The 23,945-nt window shown below is 35.2% G+C and overlaps 3 protein-coding genes and 1 pseudogene across 7 annotated transcripts in view; all 4 read left to right on the forward strand.

Annotated features, from left to right (window-relative positions):
* Positions 1,883–7,001, forward strand: LOC105172730 (G-type lectin S-receptor-like serine/threonine-protein kinase At1g11330). 2 transcript variants are annotated; one of them, XM_020697501.1, is made up of 9 exons: positions 1,883–2,089; positions 2,202–2,892; positions 4,340–4,404; positions 4,540–4,638; positions 4,741–4,928; positions 5,565–5,775; positions 6,013–6,250; positions 6,345–6,491; positions 6,586–6,785. In XM_020697501.1, the coding sequence occupies exons 1-9, from the start codon at positions 2,029–2,031 to the stop codon at positions 6,638–6,640; spliced, it is 1,755 nt and encodes a 584-aa protein (XP_020553160.1). In that variant the 5' UTR covers positions 1,883–2,028; the 3' UTR covers positions 6,641–6,785. The 2 variants fall into 2 exon arrangements, with proteins under 2 accessions (XP_020553160.1, XP_011092587.1); XM_011094285.2 differs by having other exon boundaries at positions 1,884–2,089; positions 6,345–6,495; positions 6,586–7,001.
* On the forward strand, positions 7,935–13,078 carry LOC105172729 (annotated as a pseudogene).
* LOC105172840 lies at positions 13,637–16,039 on the forward strand. The gene is made up of 3 exons (XM_011094417.2): positions 13,637–14,230; positions 14,447–15,393; positions 15,573–16,039. Exons 1-3 carry the CDS (start codon positions 13,896–13,898, stop codon positions 15,923–15,925), a joined length of 1,635 nt encoding a protein of 544 aa, XP_011092719.2. The 5' UTR covers positions 13,637–13,895; the 3' UTR covers positions 15,926–16,039.
* The window catches only part of LOC105172731 (protein TPR2), a 9,328-nt gene continuing 5,123 nt past the window's right edge, over positions 19,741–23,945 (forward strand). The window contains exons 1-14 of one of the 4 annotated variants that reach the window (XM_020697210.1): positions 19,741–20,625; positions 20,979–21,158; positions 21,252–21,365; positions 21,448–21,606; positions 21,787–21,964; positions 22,054–22,171; positions 22,261–22,373; positions 22,504–22,642; positions 22,819–22,928; positions 23,051–23,120; positions 23,222–23,295; positions 23,408–23,503; positions 23,570–23,665; positions 23,796–23,923. In XM_020697210.1, coding sequence (XP_020552869.1) covers positions 20,546–20,625; positions 20,979–21,158; positions 21,252–21,365; positions 21,448–21,606; positions 21,787–21,964; positions 22,054–22,171; positions 22,261–22,373; positions 22,504–22,642; positions 22,819–22,928; positions 23,051–23,120; positions 23,222–23,295; positions 23,408–23,503; positions 23,570–23,665; positions 23,796–23,923 — 1,655 coding nt within the window. In that variant the 5' untranslated portion in view covers positions 19,741–20,545. Of the gene's footprint in view, positions 20,626–20,978; positions 21,159–21,251; positions 21,366–21,447; positions 21,607–21,786; positions 21,965–22,044; positions 22,172–22,254; positions 22,374–22,503; positions 22,643–22,818; positions 22,929–23,050; positions 23,121–23,221; positions 23,296–23,407; positions 23,504–23,569; positions 23,666–23,795; positions 23,924–23,945 lie in introns of all 4 variants that reach the window. The other 3 variants (XM_011094290.2, XM_011094288.2, XM_011094289.2) reach the window with 3 other exon arrangements.

Raw genomic sequence — 23,945 nt, forward strand, 5'->3', positions numbered from 1 at the left:
TATATAGTTTGTTTTTATTTGGTGTTGTTAATTTAGTTTTCAATTTTATTTTGATTAATAATTACATTCAGAATCCATCTAAAAGTACAATATTATACTTTCTCCCAAAAAAAGCTTTTGAAATTATACTTACACCTCCTTCGAGTATTCTCGATTTATAACTGTACCTCTTCTATTAAGGTTTGGACGAAAAATATTGACGTTAATAAAGAATTTATATAAACTTCTAATTTCACCCCTCATTTAGCGTTCTGTATAATTTATTAGCAAAAAATATCTAATTTATATTTTTATACTTGTAATGAGGTAAATATAATATATATATATAGGCTTGGGAGCTTCGGAGAAATGGTTGCGCGATAGACCTCATGGACACAACGTTGAAGACTTCATGTATAATAGACCAATTGCAAAGATGCATCCACATTGAACTTCTATGTGTTGAAAATCATACAATCGATCGACCCATCGTTGAAGATGGTGTTTTGATGTTAAAAACTAGTATGCGGCTGCCCAAAAATCCAGCATTTGTCACAAAAAATGATGTCCTTGAAGAGGTAGACGAAAGCACATCCAAGAAATTATGATTTCTGATATAAATGGAAGAGAAGATTTGCGGTCTTGTCGACACCCGTTGTTAAATGACATTACTCATTTTTTCACTATCGTTTGTCACATATGTTAACCTTCAATGATACTTGAATCTTTTCGTTTTTAATTAATATGAGACATGTTATTAGTATCACTCTATAAAAATTATGCAGCAAAAGTCAAGTGCCAAATTATCACTTACGCAGATATTGTTATTATTAATATTATTTGTTAAGTATGAAGCGGATATGATGGACAAAAATCAATCATACATCGCTTTGATTTTTGTTTGTATAATAAAATAAAATGTAGATCATGCCAATGAATGTGATAAATGTCTTTGGTTGGACAGTGTAATTTAACTCAAAATTGGCCCACAAAGAATTGACTTCATTTAAGTTGACTAATCAATCAAAAAAGTCCAAAACTTATATACTTTTTCACTGTGGATTGATGATTTACATAGATTAAAGTATCCCCAAACAAAAATTCTAATCCAAATTAAACTTAGTTAAATTTAATTTATACAATAAATATAATATATTTATTATATGATTGATATATATAATATTAAATGATAGTTATATTTATCGCCTCTGATCTATGATCTATTTATACAAATCATCCCTATTTTGTATAATTACATAAACTATTCAAAAAATAGGGGCAATTTGTGTAATAATGCTAATATTTTTAGAGGTATATGTGTAATTTTTTTAAAAAAATAACGGGTGGTTTGTATAAGTGAAAATGATATCTTGAGGTTTTATGTGTATATTTATCTAAAAGATAGGGATGATTTATGTAAATAGACCATAAATTATGGAGTGTAAATATAATTATCACTAATTTTAATTAAATAATCAATCACATAATCAATTTAAATAGGGATAATTATACTACCTTCCCCTAAAGTTTGATGTAATTACACGCAAACCCCTTATAGTTTGAAAAATTACACTTAGCACTCCAAAGGTTTGTTTCCGTCTAATAAATAAATTTCTCAATTAAAAATTCACGGAATTTACTGATATTAACAAAAAAAATAAAAAAAAAATTATATTAACCCTTAATTGACTTATTAACAATTTATTGTAAATAAAATTGTGAGGATACGTTTTTACGAATTAATAAATATAATGAGGTATATCTTCAAATATCAGGAAATGAGAGTGTGATTATTCTTTTATAGTATTTGCTTGATTTGATTCGGTCGTGATGATGAACAGCAGGATTTTCCCCCTCTAATATAAAACAATTCTGACAACCATAATTTCAATTTTCTCCATTTTCTCCCTCCCCTCCTCTTCTTCCTCTTTTTCTCCTTCTTCCCTCTCTCTCTATCCTCTTCTTCCTCTTTTTCTCCCTCTTCCCTCTCTCTCTCTATATGTTCTTTGTAATTATATTAATTGTGTGTGTATACATATATATTGTATCATGACGAGAAAACTCAGCTTCCAAATTCTTTTCCTAATTCTTATTAATTCCTCAAAAGCAGGTAGGAGTAACCAATGCTAGTTTCTGATTCAAAGTTTTCAACCGTGGCTTCGTTTTCTTCATTGATTCTTGATGGTTTTTTTACTAGGATTTGCTGTACGATTGTGTTACAGGAATTTATTGCTCTGCAGCTTTTACCTTTGTGAACAAATGCGAGTTCACAGTCTGGCCAGGCATTTTTTCCAATAGGGGAACGCTTCCCACATCTGGTTTCTCTTTAGAGACTGGTGGATCCAAGATAATCAACGCGTCGTCGTCGTGGGGAGGCCGGCTCTGGGGCAGAACCAACTGCGGCAACGACTCCAGCGGAAAATTCTCCTGCATAACTGGCGATTGTGGCACAGGGAAGCTGGAGTGCGACGGCGGCCGTACTGTGCCCACCGTCACGCTCGCGGAGTTCCAGCTCGACACCGTACCCAGAACGGACTTCTACGACGTCAGCCTCGTCTTCGGTTACAACCTGCCGATTCTGGTGACCCCGCAAGGCGGTTCCGGGGACAGCTGTGTGGAAACGGGATGTGTGGCTGATGTGAACGGCGCGTGTCCGTCGGAGCTGCGAGTGACGAGCGTAGGCGGAGAAGGCGTGGCGTGCAAGAGTGCGTGCCAGGCGTTCCTGGAGGACCAGTACTGCTGTAGAGGGGCAAACAACACACCGGATACCTGCAAGCCCACACAATACTCGCAGGTGTTCAAGAGCGCGTGCCCACAAGCGTTCAGCTACACATATGATGATGCGAACACCACCTTCTCATGTACAGGGGCAGCCGACTATACCATAACGTTCTGCCCGTTCTCAAACGCCAGGTAACTTTACGGGAATTCCCTTTTCATCCAATTGATTGAGCCTGTCAAATTGAACGGCGGCCGGCGGCAGTACGCAAATCCTCTCTGACTTTTCCGTTTACAAAAAATATACATTAAAAATTTGAAGTTCATGAAGATTAATGGAATTATTCTCAAATATGTTTATTTATTTATTCATAAGAAATTTATTTCTTTAATCAATCAACTCTTTCAATAATTAGGTGATCATGCATATTTAATGTTATTTTATTGCATCAATTTTGATCAATAATTCATTTTATCTTTAATTTAATAGTTATTTAGATAAAAAGTATTATAAAAATTTTAAATTATAAATACATATCAAGTGTGTTTTCACTGATAACATAAATATATCGATCAAAATATCAACAAGCATATTTATTTCTAGACGAAGCGATTATCTAATTAAATTTCTCTGTCAAAAATATTATGTTCATCCTTCTTGAAAATTAATAAAAAAAAATATTAATCATGAGGAGTTTTCCTTTTCTTCTCTTTCATATTATTAAACCAAAAAAATAGAAATTTAAATTATACACCTGCATTCAACATGCTCCTGTAGCTGGTATATATACAAATTCTTTTGAGTTATGAGAAAAAGTTAACTATTTTTATATTCTCAAAAAAAAATATAATATATTGAGGTAATTGAGTAAATGGGTCTTTTTTTATTTAAATTTTTTACATTTCACAATATCTGTTTAAAACTTGCAGCTTAACAGAACTAATTTGCAACGAAAAGTTATCGGACTAAATTTAACTATCTATTATGGTATCAAAAGTGACACAACCCCTATTTTTTGTATTAAAAGAGCATTTCTCCTGAGGCCTTTTAATGGTCACATGACATTTATTTGACATTTGTCGTTTATTTTTTATGGCACGATTATTTTGCAACAAAAGTTAATTTGTAGGACTAAATTTGGTTATATTTGTAACTATGGGATGAAAAGTGACAACTCCTTTATATTATGGATTAAATATATAATTTTCGCAAAGCATAAAAGCTTTTTTACAACGGGAACAAATACTTGTAAAATTAATAATCTTTTACATAATATAGGGTTTAATGCAATTTACCTACATGTGATATTGTAAATGAGCAAATTGTCTTTTTATGAAAAAAAATACCCAATGTTTTGAAAAATGAAGCAATTTTTTTTTTAAATTGTTTCATATTAAAAAACACAGGAGAGTAAATTGTTGCATTTCAAAAACATAAGGGGGTAAATTACTATATTTTTTTATATGTAGATAATTTATTCATTTGTAATATCACAGGAGTTGTTTGCATTTTTTTCCACTGTATATATAGATAGAATTAAGTAAAATCGACATTTGCTTATGAGATGCTAACAAAAGAATACAACTTTGGTGGTTATGCACGAAAAATATTTTTTGGACTCCAACGCGACTCTAAGAGCAGCCAGCCTTCAAGCAGAGGTTCTCCACCTTCAACTTCAAGCCCAGGTTCTACATCTTCAAGCAAAGGTTGATTCCTATATATGAAATCATCTTAGCCAACAGAAACTGTTTGCAGTTCCACCTTCCTTCTAGTGTACATGCATGTTTGTTGTTGAGATACAGTTTAACCAGCTGACCGAAGTTTAAAATCATCAATGACAGGAATGAAAAAGAATACAAAGATCATCCTTCTTGTAGTAAGTGCAGTAGTGCTGGTTATTCTGGCCATGGCTTTGTGCATTATGAGAAGAATCAAACAAGGTATAATAGTGATATCCTGATTGCTTTCTTGGATACTCTTTAATGTTTTCAGGAATCTTCGCTTCCATTCTTATGTCGATAGTTTTGATGATCATCTGACAGGGAAAAGGGAGGAAAAGTTACATGAACTGCTGACGCTAGAGGGGTATACAGACACTTATGAACTCGACAGTAGTGGAGCCAAGAATCATGATCTTAGACGGTTCACTTATGCATCTATTGTATCTGCCACGAGCAACTTTTCCTCATACCACAAACTGGGACAGGGCGGGTTTGGTCCTGTTTACAAGGTAAAAATTTTCATCACATATTCGTATATTGATTCAGAGCATTCCGATTACAGTGTCTTAATCTAGAGTATGTTCTTAGAATTTATTTCAGGGAATAATTGAGCAGATAACTTGTCATTAGTTCCAGTTCTATGAGTTAGAATATCATTTCAAAACATAAGAAGGGGGGTTAATTACAAAAACCCTTGTGAGTATGTGTAATTGCTTAGCATACTCACATTCTAAACCTTCACCCTGAGTTTCCGCTTTGGGAAAATGCTGCAATTATCTCCGCCCGGGAATAGGACTGAATGGTTACACTCTTATTTTCTAGAAACAGAACAGTGAAATCTGAAAACCACATGCAAAAGTTATAACTTGAGGATGTTTTGGTAATCTAATGGAAGTTTGGTAGGACAGAAAGTAAGAAAATTATGCTGTTGTATTTATTGCATATTATGAGACTAAATCCATTGATTGCTCAAAGAAGATTACCAAATATTAACTTTTGGAGGACCATTTCATAAGTTGTTGCTAGTGACTGGTTTTTCTCATTAGAATAAGTTCCAAAAAGATGTAGTTAGAGATATTGATAATCGGAACCATAGGCTTGCATTCCAAGTTCACCAGGTCATGTACGTTTATAACCTTTTACAGGGAAAAACACCAGAAGGCCAAGATATAGCCGTAAAGATTCTTTCACGGCAATCAGGACAAGGATTGCTCGAGTTTAAAACTGAGCTCATACTCATTTCTAAACTGCAGCATGTGAACCTTGTTAAGCTACTTGGCTTTTGCATTCATGGCGATGATAAAATGTTAATCTACGACTACATGCCCAACAAAAGTCTGGATTTCTTTCTCTTCAGTGAGTATCAACTTCTTTCTTAAACTATTATTAATTGGATAATACCCATCACAGTATAATATAGGCATAGGTGGCTTTCATAGCACTGGGAAAGTTAGTGAACATTCTTTGAAGTGCACTGACCTTTCAATCTACTATCTTTTCTGGTGATCACTATATGAGATGGTATCAAAAAATTGAGAAAGATGAGTGAAACTGAACCCTTTAGGAGGATAATTAGTCTTAGTTATTCAACAGGTCCGTCTACGAGGGAGCAATTAGATTGGCAGCAAAGATTCAAAATCATCGAAGGGACGGCTCAAGGACTACTCTACCTTCACAAGCACTCGCGACTCAAGATAATCCACCGTGATCTGAAACCAAGTAACATATTACTTGATGAAAACATGAATCCGAAGATTTCTGATTTTGGTCTTGCAAGAATTTTTAAGCAGAACATAGATGAAGCTAACACGAACCGACGTGTTGGGACCTAGTAAGTGACATCTTCTAGTAGCTTTTTCATAAATTAAGTGTATGATTGACTTGAATAATTTATATGACTAAAAACTTATATGAATGCTTCTCAGTGGTTACATGGCCCCTGAGTACGCCATGCAGGGCATATTCTCCGTTAAATCAGATGTCTATAGTTTTGGAGTTTTAGTACTTGAAATTGTGAGTGGTCGGAGAAACAATAGCTTCCATCAAATTGAAGGTCCTCTAAATCTGGTGGAGTATGTAAGTTATATCAAAATATATAATGGTTTCACCACTTCCATCTCAGTATACTTCTCAGAACACATAAAATATGATGGATTATATCTACAGGCCTGGGAGCTCTGGAGAAAAGATTCTGCTATGGAGCTCATGGATCCAACATTGACGGCTTCATGCATTAGAAATCAACTGCAGAGATGCATTCATATAGGCCTTCTATGCGTTGAAAATCACGCAGTCGATCGACCTACCATTGAAGATGTTATATTTACGCTAAAAAATGAAATGTCAAGTTTGCCAATACCCAAGAATCCAGCATTCATCACAAGAAACAGCATTATTGAGAAGGTAGAAGAGACTATACCAGAGAAGTTATCTGCTAATGAACTCACAGTCTCTGAAATAGAAGGAAGATAGTACCTCAACCTACTCAAGGATTTCTTGTTGAGTGTCATGCTAATACATATAAACACCATATCAATTATTTTGATATGTTTGTGTTAATATTTATTATTCTTTCATTGGTTTTTCTTTTTTTTAAATTTTCTACACTATTTAGCCAACAAAGTATAAGTCTTTTTCTTATTTAACTTCAACCCATTTATTTACTTCTAAACTATTGGACATTGGGTTGGGGGCGGTGGACTCATGGACCGATCCACATTTATATATCTGAAGTATCTTAATTTAATATTGGGATAAGGACTCTTCTATGATAAATATTAGGGATAATTGTACTCTCTTCTTTCAAGATTTTGATGTAATTACACATAAATTTTACCGTTGAGGTCTTCTAACAAATAAGTTTTTCGATTTATCAAAATTCACTAAATTTGTTGATATTAATAAAATAAATAAATAAAAATTAAAATTTACCCTTTATTAACTTATTATTGACTTATTATATGTCTAATAAATTTCTTATGACTAAGCTAACGGTAAAGATATATCTCTTCACTTGCATTAACATGGAAGATGTATAAAGTAATCTGGTCATTAAAATATTTATTTGACCTACAACAATCAGTGATGAGTCAATTGGGGGTAAATATATTTGTTAATATCAGCAAATATGGTGAATTGTAACTAACGGAGGGACTTGTTTATTAGACAGAAGCAAACCTCATGAGTACTAAATATAATTTTCTAAATCATATGGGGTCTACATATATGTAACTACACCAAACTTTGGGGAGAGAAGTGTAATTATCTATACATACTATCTAATAGAATTTGCAGTCTCACAAATACACGTTGGAATAATGACTTCTTTTCAATAAACCTTATTTGAAATGAAATTTGTAATCCTCCAAATATATATTAAATTATGAACTTCTTTTAAAGATAGAGATGAATATGGCTATAAACAAAATAAATGAGTGTCGTAAAAAGTTACATTATTTTGAGGAAATTCTGGTATCTAAATCATTAGCATATGCCATATAGTAGAGTCAGACCAATTTTGTTATAATAGGTGGAGAAATTCTTGTAACATCAGATTTGTCTAGAAGTCACAGTCAACACAGAGTCAACTCGCCCCTCCCACCCAAGTCTCCTCCCTCACAACTGGCAAATGCGACTTGCCATTGCATTCTCATCGCTTTTTAATAAACGAAATTTAAAAAATAAAATGAATTGAATTTATTGTAACTACCCACAAAAAAGAAATTAGATATTCTTTTTTTCTCAAAACTCGTCCAAATATATTACGCTATGATTGTAATCCTACGAACACATCAGAAGAAATGGAGAAACTCAGCTCTCGTATTCTTTACGTAATTGTTTTTAATTCCTTTATAGCAGGTAAAATGAACCAAATTTAGTTCATTAATCCCTCATAAATTTTCAAGGATGAATTAACTGAGAAGGATTGTGTTTGAACAGGAGTTTACTCACCGGTGACGCTTACAGTACTGAACCTGTGCGAGTTCACAGTCTGGCCCGCCATTGCTTCACTCTCCGGTACCTTCACTACTGGTTTCGCTTTACAGACGGGTGAATCCAAGATCATCAACGCGCCGTGGTCATGGCAGGGCCGCCTCTGGGGTAGGACCCACTGCGGCAACGTCTCCGTCGGGAACTTTTCTGCATAACCGGCGATTGTGGCACCGGGACACTAGAGTGTGACAATAGGGTCTCGCTCACGTCCGTCACGCTCGTCGAGTTCAATCTCGACGGGCCTCAAGGAATGGACTTCTATGACCTTAGCCTCGTCGACGGTTTCAACCTCCCAATTGTGGTGGTGCCGGAAGGCGATTCCAGGGACAACTGTAGGACCACGCGTTGTGTGGTTGATTTGAACGAGCGGTGTCCGTCGGAGCTGCGGGTGACGAGCGCCGGCGGGAAACGCGTCGCGTGCAAGAGTGCGTGCCAGGCGTTCAGGGAGGACCGCTACTGCTGCGCGGGAGAGTACGGCTCACCCGAAAACTGCAAGTCCAATCAATACTCGCAGTTGTTCAAGAACGCGTGCCCAGACGCGTACAGCAACCCCTATGATGATAACACTAGCACCTTTTCATGTGCAGGGGCCGACTACACTGTAGCGTTCTGCCCGTTGTCTAACGCCAGGTAACGTATTCGTTTTCTTAAAACGGCAGTGTTGTCCGGTCAATGCCGATTCATTTATTTAGCCTGTGAAATTGGGTGAAAGAACTGTATCATAAAATAGAGATATTAACCTATACAACTTAGATATATTAAAGAATTAACCTATAGAAAATGCTTTAGCATTATGATATTTTAGTCACGCTTGCAAATTTCTTGGATTTGTTCCCGACCCACATCATGATACATTGTGTTCTCATAGTTAAGCTTCTATATTGTACATGTACTTTACATACAATGCGCGAATTGTTTAGAGGTCTTATGTAAAAATTTGGATGTGGGAAAGTATTTTAAGTTTTTAATACGTTAGTTCTATCTTCTATTAATTACAACTAAATTGATCTCATAATCTATTGACTTCAATTGAAAGTACAATTATGCAATTGCAATTTAGTTTGTTATCGATGTGCTCGTTCACATGCAATTACATTTAAATATTTTCATATATGGCCCCCAAATATAAACTTTAATAAAATATTTACAGTTTCTGCTAGTTTATGTTTAAGTAATTTAGATTATTCAAAAATCTTAGTATTGACTTCAGTTAAATGGTTCTTTCCCTGATATCTTTGTTCTAGCCTAACTTACTATGATTAGTGATTAAGTATAGCACAAAGACCTTTTTCACAAAGGGGACAAATACTTGTAGAGTTAACAGTTCTTTTACATAGTATATATAGCTTAAGATTAAATACAAGTGACTTCTCCATTGAGAAACTAACAAAAGAATACAACTTTGATGGTTCTGCATGAAAACTTATGTTCTTGATTCACCGCTACTCGATAAGAGCAGCCAACCTTCAAGCAGGAGCTCCCCACCTCCAAGCAGCACTTCTCCTCCTTTAAGGAGCTCCACTCCACCTTCAAGCAGTGGTTCGCCACCTTCAAGCAGAGGTTGGTTCATATATATACAATTATATTTTATCTCAACAAACAAAAATTTTCTGCCTAGCTTCTAGTTTACATCTTTCCCTGTTAAAATACAATTCAACCCACTAACCAAATTTGGAAATTGTCAATGACAGGAATGAAAAAAATTATAAAGATCATCCTTATTGTAGTAAGTGGAGTTGTGCTAGTTGTGTTGGCCATTGCCTTGTTCATTATGCGAAAAATCAAACAAGGTAGAATAGTAATATACCTGTTGCTTTTTGGTTTTATCTATACATTTTCCGGGACCTTCACTGCCATTCTTATGACGATAACTTGATGACCATCTGACAGGGAAAAAGGAGGAAAAATTACATGAACTGCTGAGACTGGAGGGGTTTACAGAAACTTACGAGCTCAACGGTGGTGGAGCCAAGAGTCATGATCTTAGACGGTTTACTTATGCATCTATTGTATCTGCTACAAGCAACTTTCCTCCGACTATAAACTGGGACAGGGTGGTTTTGGCCCCGTTTATAAGGTAAAATTGTTCAGACTCGATTCCTTTTTATTATTCAGCATAGAAACTGAAGCGTCTTAATCTAAAGTATAATTCCTGGAAATTCTTTCAAAAAATTGATTGAGCAGAAATCATGCTTCTGTTATTTATTCAGTTAACAGATAACCAAGATCCTGATGCTGTTATTTATTCAGTCTCCATGAGTTAAAATGTTATTTCCAAACATAAGAAGAATGGTTTATTACAATGACCTCCCTCGAGAATATATGCAAGTCTGAGTGCACACGCACCCCAGAAAATCCTCTCTCCTCTAAGTTTTTGCCTTGAAAGAACTTTATGATTACCTCTGTTTGAGATTAGGTACTGCATAATCACAATCCTATTTTCTAGAAATAAAACATTAATATTTGATCAAGTTTCTGGCCATCTCGGCATGTTCAAATAGAATGAGCGCGTAACATGCAAGAAAGTATGACTTGGAGGATGTTTGGTTAATCTCAAAAGGTGAAAGAGTATATTAACTAATTCTATAAGTTCCTGATAAAACGGTTTTAATTAAACCTAAAAAGAAGAATCAATATTTGTTGAAATGATTGTAGGAAACAAGTTATTTAATCTTCTCCTTTTCTAGTAACGGCCAAAAATCTTATATTTTTTTCTGAAAATTCTAAACATAGTATTTTGTTTCTTTGTCTGCCCCGATATCACTCTCACGTTTATGTAAATTTAAGTTTCTTACTGATTCCCATTATTTTAACCTACCTTATCCAAAATTCAGCTTTGTCTGAGTATCCTTGTTTTCACTACTTTGCATGTACATTTTAATGTGCAAAAGTAAAAGCTGATGTTGATATATTTCTTTATTTTTGCTGTTGGTTTTATTGCATATTATGAGATCAAGCCCGTTCACTCTCAAACAATGATAATCATGTATTAACTTCTTGAACGAATATTCCATCAGAAGTTGTCAACAGCTGATCTTTCTCATTTCTTTTCCAAAAACTAGGTTCTGAAAGATCTGGTTAGAAATATTGATAATCAGGACCAAAATGATTGTATTCCAAGTTCACCAAGTTATGTATGTTTGTTCATTTTTACAGGGAAGAACACCAGAAGGCCAAGATATAGCGGTAAAGATTCTTTCACGGCAATCAGGACAGGGATTGCTCGAGTTTAAAACTGAGCTCATACTCATTTCTAAACTGCAGCATGTGAACCTTGTTAAGCTACTCGGCTTTTGCATTCATGGAGATGATAAAATGTTAATCTACGACTACATGCCCAACAAAAGTCTGGATTTCTTTCTCTTCAGTGAGTATCGAACTACCTTTCTTAAACTATTAGTAATAAGATAATATGAAGACAATATAATATGGGGATGGGTGGCTTTTCCAGTTCTGGTAAGGAATTTGTGAAATGTAGTGATATCTAGACTTTGTGAAATGTAATGATATCTAGACTTTGTGAAAGATGAGATAAAATGAATCGTTTCGGGAGATCATAGGACTTAGTTATACAACAGGTCCATCTTCAAGGGAGCAATTAGATTGGCAGCAAAGGTTCAATATCATTGAGGGGACGGCTCAAGGACTACTCTATCTTCACAAGCACTCCCGGCTGAGGATAATCCACCGAGACTTAAAACCAAGTAACATATTACTTGATGACAATATGAAACCGAAGATTTCTGATTTTGGTCTTGCAAGAATTTTTAAGCAGAATGTAGATGAAGCTAACACGAACAGGCGTGTCGGGACCTAGTAAGTAACACATTAACTAGTAACTTTCCTCATTTATTTGTATGATTGTTTTGAATATTTAATATGACTGATAGCTAATTGTATGTTTTACAGTGGTTACATGGCCCCTGAGTATGCCATGCAGGGCATATTCTCTGTTAAATCAGATGTCTATAGTTTTGGAGTTTTAGTACTTGAGATTGTGAGTGGTAGGAGAATCAATAGCTTCCATCAAATTGAAGGTCCTCTAAATTTGGTGGAGTATGTAAGTTTTTATTAAGATATGCTATTGTTTTATGACTTCCATTTTTGGTATACCTCGCAAAAATTGTAAATTATGGAATTATTTTGCAGGCTTGGGAGCTTTGGACAAAAGATTCTGCAATAGAGCTCATGGATGCAACGTTGAGGGCTTCATGCATTACAAATCAATTGCACAGATGCATTCATATTGGGCTCCTATGTGTTGAAAATCAAGCAGTCGATCGACCCACCATTGAAAACGTTATATTGATGTTAAAAAATGAAACAACGAGTTTGCCAATGCCCAAGAATCCATCATTTATCACAAGGAAAAGCATACTTGAAAAAGCAGAACAGAGTACACCAGAGAAGTTATCACTCAACGAACTCACAGTTTCCGAATTAGGAGGAAGATAGTGTTTTATGGGCTAATGAAGTACTGTTTCTTAAATAGGAGGAAGATAATTCTTCAGCCTTGTTTCTTGTTGATTGACATGCTAGTATAGACACACATCAAAGTACATTTTTTGTATTTTAATTATTTGGCATATTTATGTTGATATTGAACAAGATTTCTTAATTTTGAGAAATTGATGATATTTTATTTCCAGAAAGTTTGTTAATTCTTACAGTCATGTAATGGCATAGTAATGAAGAACTATTAGTAGAACTTTATGCTAAATTTTTCCTTCCCACATACTGTTACATGGTACAATTATTTCTTTTTCCAGATTCTCAGGTAATCAAAGTTGCATTTAAACATCGTCAAAGATATCATGCTAAAAGACTAAAATTTAGATTTCAGGATTAGACAGTGTCCTTTCAGGCTTTTCCAGGCACACCTCCAGTTTGTCTTGCTAGAAATAGCATATCTTAAGGACCATAGTAGAGGCAAAGGTGGAGAATTCAAAGATGTAAAAACTCTCTCTCTCTCTCTCTCTCTCTCTCTCTCTCTCTCACACACACACACACACGTGTCTGTGTGAATGGAAGCAACCATTTCTTTTTCTTGCCGTTTGTCCTTTGGAATTTCAGTATTCCACGAGAGTACAATTGTTTAATAAAAAGATATCTCCTGGCATAAATTAAGCAGTTCACATACTACTTTCTTTCTTTGTGCTCATGGAATGCTAGACTAATGTTGTTTGTTTTATTCTATAATTTTGGTTGTTAACTGTCATATGGAATAACATCAAGATTCCCAATTATGCTAAAAGCCCTGCAATGCATAAGAACCAAGTGAATAAACCGAGGTTTTTCTAGTTGTCTTGTAAATTTCACAACCAGCTGTTCATGCTATTTCAACCTCAGCCAATTCCTATAAACCTCTCATGTTCAAGACTTTGTTCTACATCTGCCCAAAATTCCACAAGAAACACACATTTTTTTATCTCTATATCTTTCCATTAGAAGTTTTAGAGGGAATTCGCTATTTCAGGTGAGTTATGGCAGAGCTGAGTCCTCAGGTTCAAGAAAGGCGGAAAGAAGGGCTGGAGGACGACACGCCTACGCCTACACTCGATGTCCACAGTGTGTCAATGAAAATTCAGAGGGCCCGAGAGGTCTACAAAGCATATGGCGAGGATGAAGATAAGCCCACAAAGGGTGAAGTTATGGTCTGGTACTTGTATGGACTGTGCTCATACTTTGTGCACACTGTCCTGATTCCTATTGTCTTCCCACTCATTATCAGCCAAACAGTCGGTGATCCACCGGTGCCTCGGCAAGGTTGGTTGAGGAGCCATAAGGATTTGCAGTGCAAGGAGAACGAAATGCGACTGTAAGTTCTAAATAGTTAAATATTTTGTTTCAAGAATTTTAGGGGCTGACGCGGCTATAATGGTGTTTTTGAAGGAAAAATGAAAGAAAATAAAGAGAAAATTAGTAGTAATAACAGTTTTCTGGTTTTGGACATCAATATTATGGTATTCACGTGCTGGTGAGTAGCGGTCGTTAATGTAATTGAACTGAAAATTATCTCCATGCTTAATCACAGATATGAAGGACTGGTGCACAGGGCAATCAAACTTGGTGCCAACAATTTGTCCCCCTTAGAATGGACTTCAATTTCTTGGATAACAGGACTGATTCTTTCAGCACCTATACTTGGTATCGTTTCGGTCCTGCTTGACTACAGCCACTATCAGCAACTTATTGCTGGTGCAGCCACAGGCATAGGAGCTCTCTTCTGCCTCCCCGCTGGGTTTTTTAGGAAATCCTGGATCTTCCCGCCGTACATCGCCGCCATTGTGGCAGCAAACACCATTGTTGGAGCAGCCCACGCCCGCCACCTTGGGCTAATGATCCGTGGATTCACAGGCTCCACAATCCCCAAACGCCAGTTCCCAAATAGAAGATCGTTTGCAAGCTGGCTGTCCCTGTACTCAACCGCAGCCGGCTGCTTGGGAGCTGCCATCATGGCTTCCTTCACATACCATATGCTCAGGCACTCGGACCATTTTAATGCTTTATGGGTTGTTTCCATATTCAGTGGCCTGAAATGGGGTCTAGGAATGATTCACATTTTCAGCACAAATAGAGCTACTGCAAGTTTTACTGATTCAGAGTCAAATCCTGCTCCCATAACCCATATCGTATCGATTTTCAGATATCCCCATGCAGCAGGAAGTCTTGCTGGGGTCTTTCTTTCATCTTTCACATCGATGTGCATTTTTGGAGCAGGATTGCTTTATGCGATAGGATATCTTTGCATAAAAGCAAAGCATATTTTGTTTCTATGGCTGATATATTTCTTGGTCCCTTTGGTTTCTCTTCCGCTGGCGCACCCACTGCAGCAAACCATGAAGTCAGATGCTGAGAAAATGCAGCTTCTTGGCTTCATACTGTCATCTTTAACATCTGGCTTCGGATTCTATTATCAAGGAAGCACTTGGGGAATTGGCCATCTGCTTCTCTTTGCAGCTATACAAGGCACTTCAACAGGTTTACTGCAATCCTTTCACGTCACTTGATATAATTTCCAGAACTACTAAGAGAGTATAACAATGAGTTTGACTACCAAATATACAGGGATCAATCGAGCGTTATTCAAGAATAGTATGTAGCTAAAATTGTGTGATCGTTTAGTATTTCTGCTACTAAATGTTTCTCTCGTTTTACAGGTTTACTGCATGCATTCGGGAGGGTTCTATGGCTGGATTGTTCTCCGGCAGGGAAAGAAGGCGCATTTTCTGTGTGGTTTTCGTGGGCGCGAGCACTGGGAGCATGTGCAGGATTTGCTCTGGCAACAGCCATGCCTGGAGATGTTGGCAAGGCCTTTGGAGTTTCTTTTTGTGCCGGACTTGTTGGGATGATTGTTTTAATCTTTGGAAATATCAGCAGCTTTAGAGGGGCCAAAGCAGCTGGTCATGTAATCAAAAGTGAGAACAATTCCCCTGTTCATGGATGGGATGATGATCATGTGAAGGGATCAGTTACCACAGAAGTTGTACCTCAAGGGAAGGTTGATGTTTAAGAACTTCAATTGTTTTTCCCTTGTTTTGTTTTGGGCTTTTCCCTTGATGTTCTTAATAAGTCCCATTAATCTGATAATTCTTTTATAACAACTGGGCAGCACCACATTTATTTTTGTTGCTTCTTCCTCTTCAATTCAGAAATAATTTCTTTTATAGTTATCTTGCATGCTAGAGAAGTAAAATTCTTACACAAATAGAAGCAAGAATGAAGCATTGTTTAACTACTACAAATGATGTCTCTCTCTCTCTCAAAAAACAAAACTAGTACAAATGATGTAGTAAATTATACAGTTGTCTTTTATCCTTTCTACATGCCAAGAACAAAAAACTATCGATGAAAAAGAGGCAAGATCTTCCAGGAAATCAAACTATATTTGGCCACTTCTGCTCTTGAGAAAATCGACCACTGTCGCTCCATGTTAACAAGATTTTTGCTCAATACTTTCACTAACTTATTCATCATAAAAAAATAGCTTTTCTAGCCTTAATACATTCACAGCACAGCTAATATAATTCAAACAGAAACCAGGTCAGTATAACATTACTGATGAACATGTTACCTTCAAAACCTCCATAACCATGCATTGGATTAGTCTTGTAGCAAAGGTTGTCTGAGGCGACGTTTGGACTTCTTAGACTGCAGTGAGAGACAGATTAGCTAAATGCCATGGAGTCTTAGTCAGGTTTAACAGTTTCAAACTTCCACTAGAACTCGTAAGAGAAAGTAATTAAGAGCATAATGCATGCAGAAAAAAAGGAAATTCAACCACACTTGACCACACACAAACTATGTCTCGTAGTTTAATTATTAATATACTAGTCAATGCGGAACGCCGTTCTTCCATGCATATAATAAATAATTTTTCATATTTAAAATTATATTATAAATAAGAACAAAATATATAATTCAATACATGACATTAAAAAAGAAAAAAAAAAAGAAAACTAATTTATTAATTAATGTATAGTTTGGAAAATGGAGTGTTAATTATCTTATTAATTGAAGGGCATTTTCTACTTACAAAATATTAGTGCGGTGGTGTCATTAACCCCCGTTTGTGAGTATGAAATCCTTTTCCTTTTTATATTATTATAGATATTACACTTGGTAATTGAAGGCTATGTTTGGCTCGATCAATAAAAGCAAATTATTTCTAATAAGAACTCATTTGTGTAATTTTCTCAGCAACGTGTACTCTATAGATATCGCTATTAATGATATTTATTGTCATTATTGTAAAATTGAATTTGCATATAATTGCTAGCTTTTTTTATTTTGAGGGTAATAAGTTTTCTTGTGGGATAAACCTTTTTCATGCAAGATTAATCAACCATACAAATAGTATTACCCTTTTTATGGTGTCCGTACTTGTTTAAAATAGAGATAATTATATTTGCACCCTCTGACCTATGGTCTGTTTACATAAATCACTCCTATCTTTTGCATAATTACATAAATTATCTCTAGCAGCAAAAAAAATATGGGTAGTTTATGTAATGATGCTAAAGTTTTTTGGGTGTGTGTGTAACTTTTCAAAAATAAAGGGTAGTTTATGCAAGTAATGTCGACTTTTTAATGGGTGTATGTGCACCTATTTAAAAAATAGGGATGATTTGTGTAAACAAATCATAGGTCAGAGAGTGTATATGTAATTATTCCTTTAAAATAACATATTACCAATTTATTACTTAAAAAAATAGTATTTTCGGTTGCTGTTTTTATTCTTAACTGTTTAAATTAGATTAATTTAACCAAAAACTATAAGTAGATTTATACCGATTCCTACACTTTACTGATAAAATTATAAGTACTAAGATATTTTCTCGTCCAACTTTAACATTTTGTAATTATTCTCAAAAACTCAATTTTTAACACCGATTAATTTATAATTTATTTCATTATAAAAATGAAAATTTTACAAAAAACATGATTCCAAACAGCACCTTTTAACATACCTTGTGACCCCACTTTCTTAGAAGCTTATGGCCGTAGGATCTACTTTCCGTGGAACGGGACTGTCCCTTTTTATATTTATTTTCTTTTATGGAACAGTACCTCTTCATTTATATCCCATAATTTATGATTTCTTCATAACACTCTACACCATAGTCTCCACCAAACCCTCCTCATTCTCTCCTATTTATTATTTTATATATATTTTTTATAATATTATATTTAATAAATACGCGTTACATGTACAAATTAATATCTAAATTTGTAATAGAAAATTCAATTCGCCAATCAATATATGTCCTGCTCTAAAAATAATTATTTGTCTGAAAATATTGAAAAAGCTCGTTAACTTTAAACATGTAATTAACATTTGTAACATTTTTTTCCAATAAATGCAGGATGAAAATGTTGGATTATCCTCTCACCAAAATCTACTTTAGACACTCGCATATAGTTTTCATTATTGTCTCTTATGAATATTGATGACCCCAAAATTCTTTATGGACTAAAAGCCCAAAAAACACCATCCACCATCCCAGTCAGTGATCAGCTAGCTGATCGATCATCAGGGAAACTAAGATGGTGGCTGATTACATAATTGTTACTCATTTAAGCATTTGAGTGATAATATTTATTTGGAAAAATTACATTTTTCTTTCCTAAAATTTGATGTAATTGCACATAAACCCCTTTATGATTTTAGAAATTACATCCAATACCCCTGATGTTTGTTTTTGTATAACAAATAAGTCCCTAATCGGAAAAAAAAATTATATTTACCCCTGATTGACTTATTACTAACTTATATCAGGCAGAATAGGTCTTTTTTTATTGAAAAAAAAATTACCCTTATATGTCTTCATGCGTTAATGCATGTAAGGGGGTTTATCTTCACGTTTATTAGGGTAGTTCAGTTCAAAGAGAATTATTTGACTTACAATAAGTCAGTAATAAGTCAATCAATGGTAACTATCAATTTTTGTTGTGTTTTATTTTTTGTTAATATAAACAAATTCAGTGAATTTGACCTATGGGAGGCTTACTTGTTAAATAGAAACAAATCTCAAAGGTACTAGATATAACTTTCCAAACCACTAGAGATTTACGTGTAATTACACAAAATCTTCATATTTATTTTGTAGGGTTAATCCTATTAATTTTAGAATTTATCTTAAAATTATCGGACCATTGTTGTATGATTAAAATCTAATACACAATAAATATAAAATTGTGTTCCAATATCACTTTATCACGAATCTAAGTCATCGTTGTATTCCCCAATTATCTCATAAAACAAAACTGATGCTCGTAATCCCTCAAAATGGGCGCAAGATATTCCGTTCCGTTAATAAGTCAGTTGATCTACATTTTGGTGTAAATAGGTTGTTTTATCATTACATGGTTCGTAATAAAAATCTATTTTTTTCATAAAAAAAAATGACGAGACTGAATTTATTATATCTTATTTATTGTTCGAATAATGTACAATTTCAAAAGTAATTTAAAATGCAATAATACTTATATGTAGTTTATTTAATACAATGGAAATTTATTTGAATAAATATTTTTTGCCATTGTTCGGTAAATATTGGACAGAGATAAACACGATTATTTGTAATAAAAATTATCTACAGGCACGAGTATAATTCATAATACGCGATTTATTTTAGGTATGTGCATAATTGTTTAAAATATTCAAAATAAAATATTTTATTTTTTTTATAGATAATGTTGATTGTGTCAATTTTTTCTCACAGCTCAGTAACTTTATCACCGTTGATTAGTAGTAGTAATAATCAGAGTGCTGTCGGGCCAGTTACAGCCTATGTGAACGCAAAAACAAAGTAATAGTCATATGCCCATGGATTTTCCCACCATATATAAAGAGGCGGTTGCTGTTCTAGAGAGAGAGAAGCATGAGCGAGTAGAGAGAGAAAGCGGGCAAAAGTACAAATGAAGAATGTGGGAGCGGTGTAGGTGTAGGTGTAGCAGCGACAAAAAGAGTGCAAACAAAAGGAGGCTTCTCTCTTCTTTGAAAAAACCCTAGCGGAGTTAAATTCCTGCCCAACCAATCGGAGTGAAGCGACCCTTTTGGCTCAAGATCTAGAAACAGTACTGCTTTCAATTTTTGTGGGTTTTGAGTAATAGGGCTGGTTGTTAAGAGAAGAAACAGAGGTGGGTTTTTTTGATAGGGTGCCGGAGGTTTTTGGGTTTTGAATTGGAAGGTTATTTTGCGAGGAATTTGAAGTGATTCGTGGTTAATTTTTTTGTGGGCATTGGGGAAGTCTAGGTTTGGTGGGAATTTGACGGTGTTGGTGGTAAATGCGCAAGACGGATGTGTGTTTTGGTTTTGAGGTTGAAGTGTTGAGGAAATATTTAAGCAAACAAGGCTTATTTTGATTGTAGAATCAGGGTTTTTTCGTCGCCTTAATATATGTTGTTATGTTTGATGTTGCTAGGCTACTATAGAATTGACTAATTTTGGTTTTTGGAAAAGTATCTGTGTTTGAAGAAAATGCTCTGTATCTGTGAGAACAAATTGGCGTCTAGTGGCAGTTGTTAGAATAATAGAGGTGCTAGCTTACCTCTTTTCTGCTTTAATTCGATTTGATTACACCATTTGAGATTTGCACTGGAGCGCTTGGGGCTACCCGGAGGTGTCGCTATGTCGTCCTTGAGTCGAGAACTGGTGTTCTTAATACTGCAGTTCTTGGACGAAGAGAAGTTCAAAGAAACTGTACATAAGTAAGTGCTTTGTTTGGTTTATGCCTTAGCTTGACATTGTTAATTTCATTTCATGATTGATTAATCAACCTCCCGTACAGTGCAATAAATTAAGTGGAAGTAAAGCAGTTATGCTCACCTTTTCTGGTATCAATGTTGTAAAATGAGCTTCAGCATGAATCTGCATTTGGTGATATCTTGGGGATATTGTTGCTAATTTTGAGCATGGAGCATTCATGTATAAGTATTTGCTTCATTTTGATCATTTAGTTGTTTCTTTAGCTAAATAAACGAAAAGCAAAAAGAATTTGGAAGTATATTATTTTATGGTTTGCAAGGAAAGTTAGTTGGCTTAATTGATGTAATACATTTAGGTTGGAGCAAGAATCTGGCTTTTTCTTCAATATGAAGTATTTCGAGGATCAAGTTCAAGCAGGTGAATGGGATGATGTTGAACGCTATTTAAGTGGATTTACAAAGGTTGAGGACAACCGCTATTCTATGAAAATTTTCTTTGAGATTAGAAAGCAGAAGTACCTTGAGGCTCTTGATAGGTATGATATATTTCAAAAATGCCATAAAATAAGTTCTGATTCTGTGCGTGCCTATTAAATATTTGTAGTTTACAACTGTGTAATTTTTTTCAGACAAGATCGAGCTAAAGCAGTTGAGATCCTTGTAAAGGATCTCAAGGTGTTTGCCTCCTTTAATGAAGATCTTTTCAAAGAAATCACTCAGCTATTGACTCTCGACAATTTTAGGTGGAAACTTTGGTGTTATTTATTTTCAGTTCTCAACCTAATTGCTGAATATTTTTGTATTTATTTAGTTTAATATTTCTAGGCAGAATGAGCAGCTCTCTAAATATGGGGACACAAAGTCAGCACGAAACATTATGCTAGTTGAACTTAAAAAGCTTATAGAGGCAAATCCATTGTTCCGTGACAAACTCACATTTCCTGCTTTCAAGGCTTCAAGATTAAGAACACTCATCAACCAAAGGTATGCACTAGCTTCCATATGTAATTATGTGATTTTATGTGCTAATCCTTTCATTTGAGATGTATATTGCTTGCTTATAATGGTATTGCTTTTGCTGTTATGTATTATTATTCAATCTTTGTTATGGTTAATCTTCTGGTGAACATTAGCATGACAAATTCTGTTTTCTGGAATTATCAGTCTTAACTGGCAGCATCAGCTTTGCAAGAATCCACGCCCAAATCCAGATATCAAAACACTTTTTACTGATCACACTTGTGCTTCAAGTAATGGCACACGTGTGGGTCCTCCTACTAATACCCCTCTTGCTGGACCGGTTCCTAAACCTGGTGTTTTTCCTCCTCTTGGAGGTCATGGTGTGAGTAGATTTTTGCTGTTCCCTGTAAATGAAGATCACATTCATTTGGAATCTCACTTTTTTAAACTTTCTTTTTGAAGCCTTTCCAGTCTGTTGTTTCTCCTCCTCCAAGTGCTATTGCAGGTTGGATGTCAAGTGCTAACCCGTCTATGCCTCATGCAGCTGTTGCTGCAGCTCCTCCTGGTCTTGTTCAGGCACCTAGTTCTGGTCAGTTGTTTGAACTCTTAGTTACAACCTATTGCTGTGTCCATAAATAATTGCCTTGTTGAAATATGTTTGATCCTTGTTAGTCTCAGCTCCATTTTTAAAACATCCAAGAACTCCCCCACTTGCTGGTCCTGGAATGGAGTATCAGACTGCTGATTCAGAGCATTTGATGAAACGTCTTAGAGCTGGACAGCCTGATGAGGTGACAGCAATATGAGCTCCATCGATTTGTTTGACCACATTTTCTGCTTTTAGGAGCATTGCTTGACTTCTGACATGGGATATACATACTGATGCATCTCCATATAATGACAAACTGTTATTTCTACTAGGTGTCATTTTCTGGTTCCACTCATGCGCCTAATATCTATTCACCAGATGACCTTCCCAAAACTGTTGTACGGAGTTTGAGTCAAGGATCAAATGTTATGAGCTTGGACTTCCATCCCCAACAACAAACTGTCCTTCTAGGTTGATTCTAGATTAACCTCTTTTACTTTTTCCCTTTAATCCTTAATCAGTCTTCATTTTGCTTCTCTTTGAACAGCTCTTAATCTGTATTGCTGGGATATTTTTCTACAAGATGAGCATAGAAATATTTCTATACAATGTCTTGATCGTGTGACTGACTCTAATCCTCATTGTAGTTGGAACAAATGTTGGTGATATTAGCATATGGGAGGTTGGTTCCCGAGAAAGGTTAGCACTTAAAACATTTAAGGTCTGGGAAATATCCGCTTGTTCAATGCCGTTCCAAGTGAGTACTATTTGTAATAATTGTTCTTAGCTCCTTATATATTTGAAAATTACCATATCATTTTCAAGTTTCACTTTGTTTTAGTAACTTTTGGAATTAATAAATGCCATTTGATTTTGCAGACAACTTTGGTTAAAGATGCCACCATATCTGTCAACAGATGTGTTTGGGGCCCAGATGGATCTATACTCGGTAAAGAAAATTGTCATGTTACCAAACAACAGTTAAGTTTATAGTTTTGCTTCAGTGTTGTCCAATTGTGGGTGATATTGGCCAAATCTTGCTTTTTCAAGGTGTTGCTTTTTCGAAGCATATTGTTCAGATATATACGTATAATCCAGCTGGAGAGTTAAGACAGCACTTAGAAGTGAGAATTACTTCAAAATTCTCTCTCTCTCTCTCTCTATATATATATATATGTATATCTCCCTGATGTTGATGTGGAGTTTCAAGTACTGATGACTTTTTCTGAATTGTAGGTTGATGCGCATACAGGTGGTGTTAATGACATTGCCTTCGCTCATCCTAATAAGCAGCTCTGCATTGTTACATGTGGAGATGACAAGACGATTAAGGTATCAGCAATATAGGCTTGATAAAGTCTTACGAAGTGGACTCTTACATGGGCTGCTGTGTTACAGGTATGGGATGCTGTTGCTGGGCGCAGGCTGTATACATTTGAAGGTCATGAAGCTCCTGTATACTCCGTCTGTCCTCACTATAAAGAGAATATTCAGGTAAATTATTAACATATGGCTTCTTGTTTTCTTCCCTATCAAGGTGTTTTTACAAATTCTGGATAAAGTTAATGTGCTTTATTTGGTGTAAGACATGAGAAAGGATAATCTGATTCTCTTTTTTCTGCAGTTTATATTCTCTACAGCAATTGATGGGAAAATAAAAGCGTGGCTTTATGATTCCTTGGGATCCAGAGTAGATTATGATGCCCCTGGACTTTGGTGCACGACAATGGCATATAGTGCTGATGGAACAAGGTGCTTTCAGAACCCTGCATTT

This window comes from Sesamum indicum, linkage group LG10, assembly GCF_000512975.1.
Source record: "Sesamum indicum cultivar Zhongzhi No. 13 linkage group LG10, S_indicum_v1.0, whole genome shotgun sequence".
Lineage (NCBI taxonomy): Eukaryota > Viridiplantae > Streptophyta > Magnoliopsida > Lamiales > Pedaliaceae > Sesamum > Sesamum indicum.

What these genes read in the sequence shown, in the direction of transcription:
- LOC105172840 (XM_011094417.2), top strand. Translation starts at nt 13,896, where the DNA reads ATGGCAGAGCTGAGTCCTCAGGTTCAAGAAAGGCGGAAAGAAGGGCTG. An exon ending in AAGGAGAACGAAATGCGACT is followed by an intron (nt 14,231 to 14,446) that starts GTAAGTTCTAAA and finishes GCTTAATCACAG; the next exon opens with ATATGAAGGACTGGTGCACA. An exon ending in TATACAAGGCACTTCAACAG is followed by an intron (nt 15,394 to 15,572) that starts GTTTACTGCAAT and finishes CTCGTTTTACAG; the next exon opens with GTTTACTGCATGCATTCGGG.
- LOC105172730 (XM_011094285.2), top strand. Translation starts at nt 2,029, where the DNA reads ATGACGAGAAAACTCAGCTTCCAAATTCTTTTCCTAATTCTTATTAAT. An exon ending in TATTAATTCCTCAAAAGCAG is followed by an intron (nt 2,090 to 2,201) that starts GTAGGAGTAACC and finishes ATTGTGTTACAG; the next exon opens with GAATTTATTGCTCTGCAGCT. An exon ending in TCTGGATTTCTTTCTCTTCA is followed by an intron (nt 5,776 to 6,012) that starts GTGAGTATCAAC and finishes GTTATTCAACAG; the next exon opens with GTCCGTCTACGAGGGAGCAA.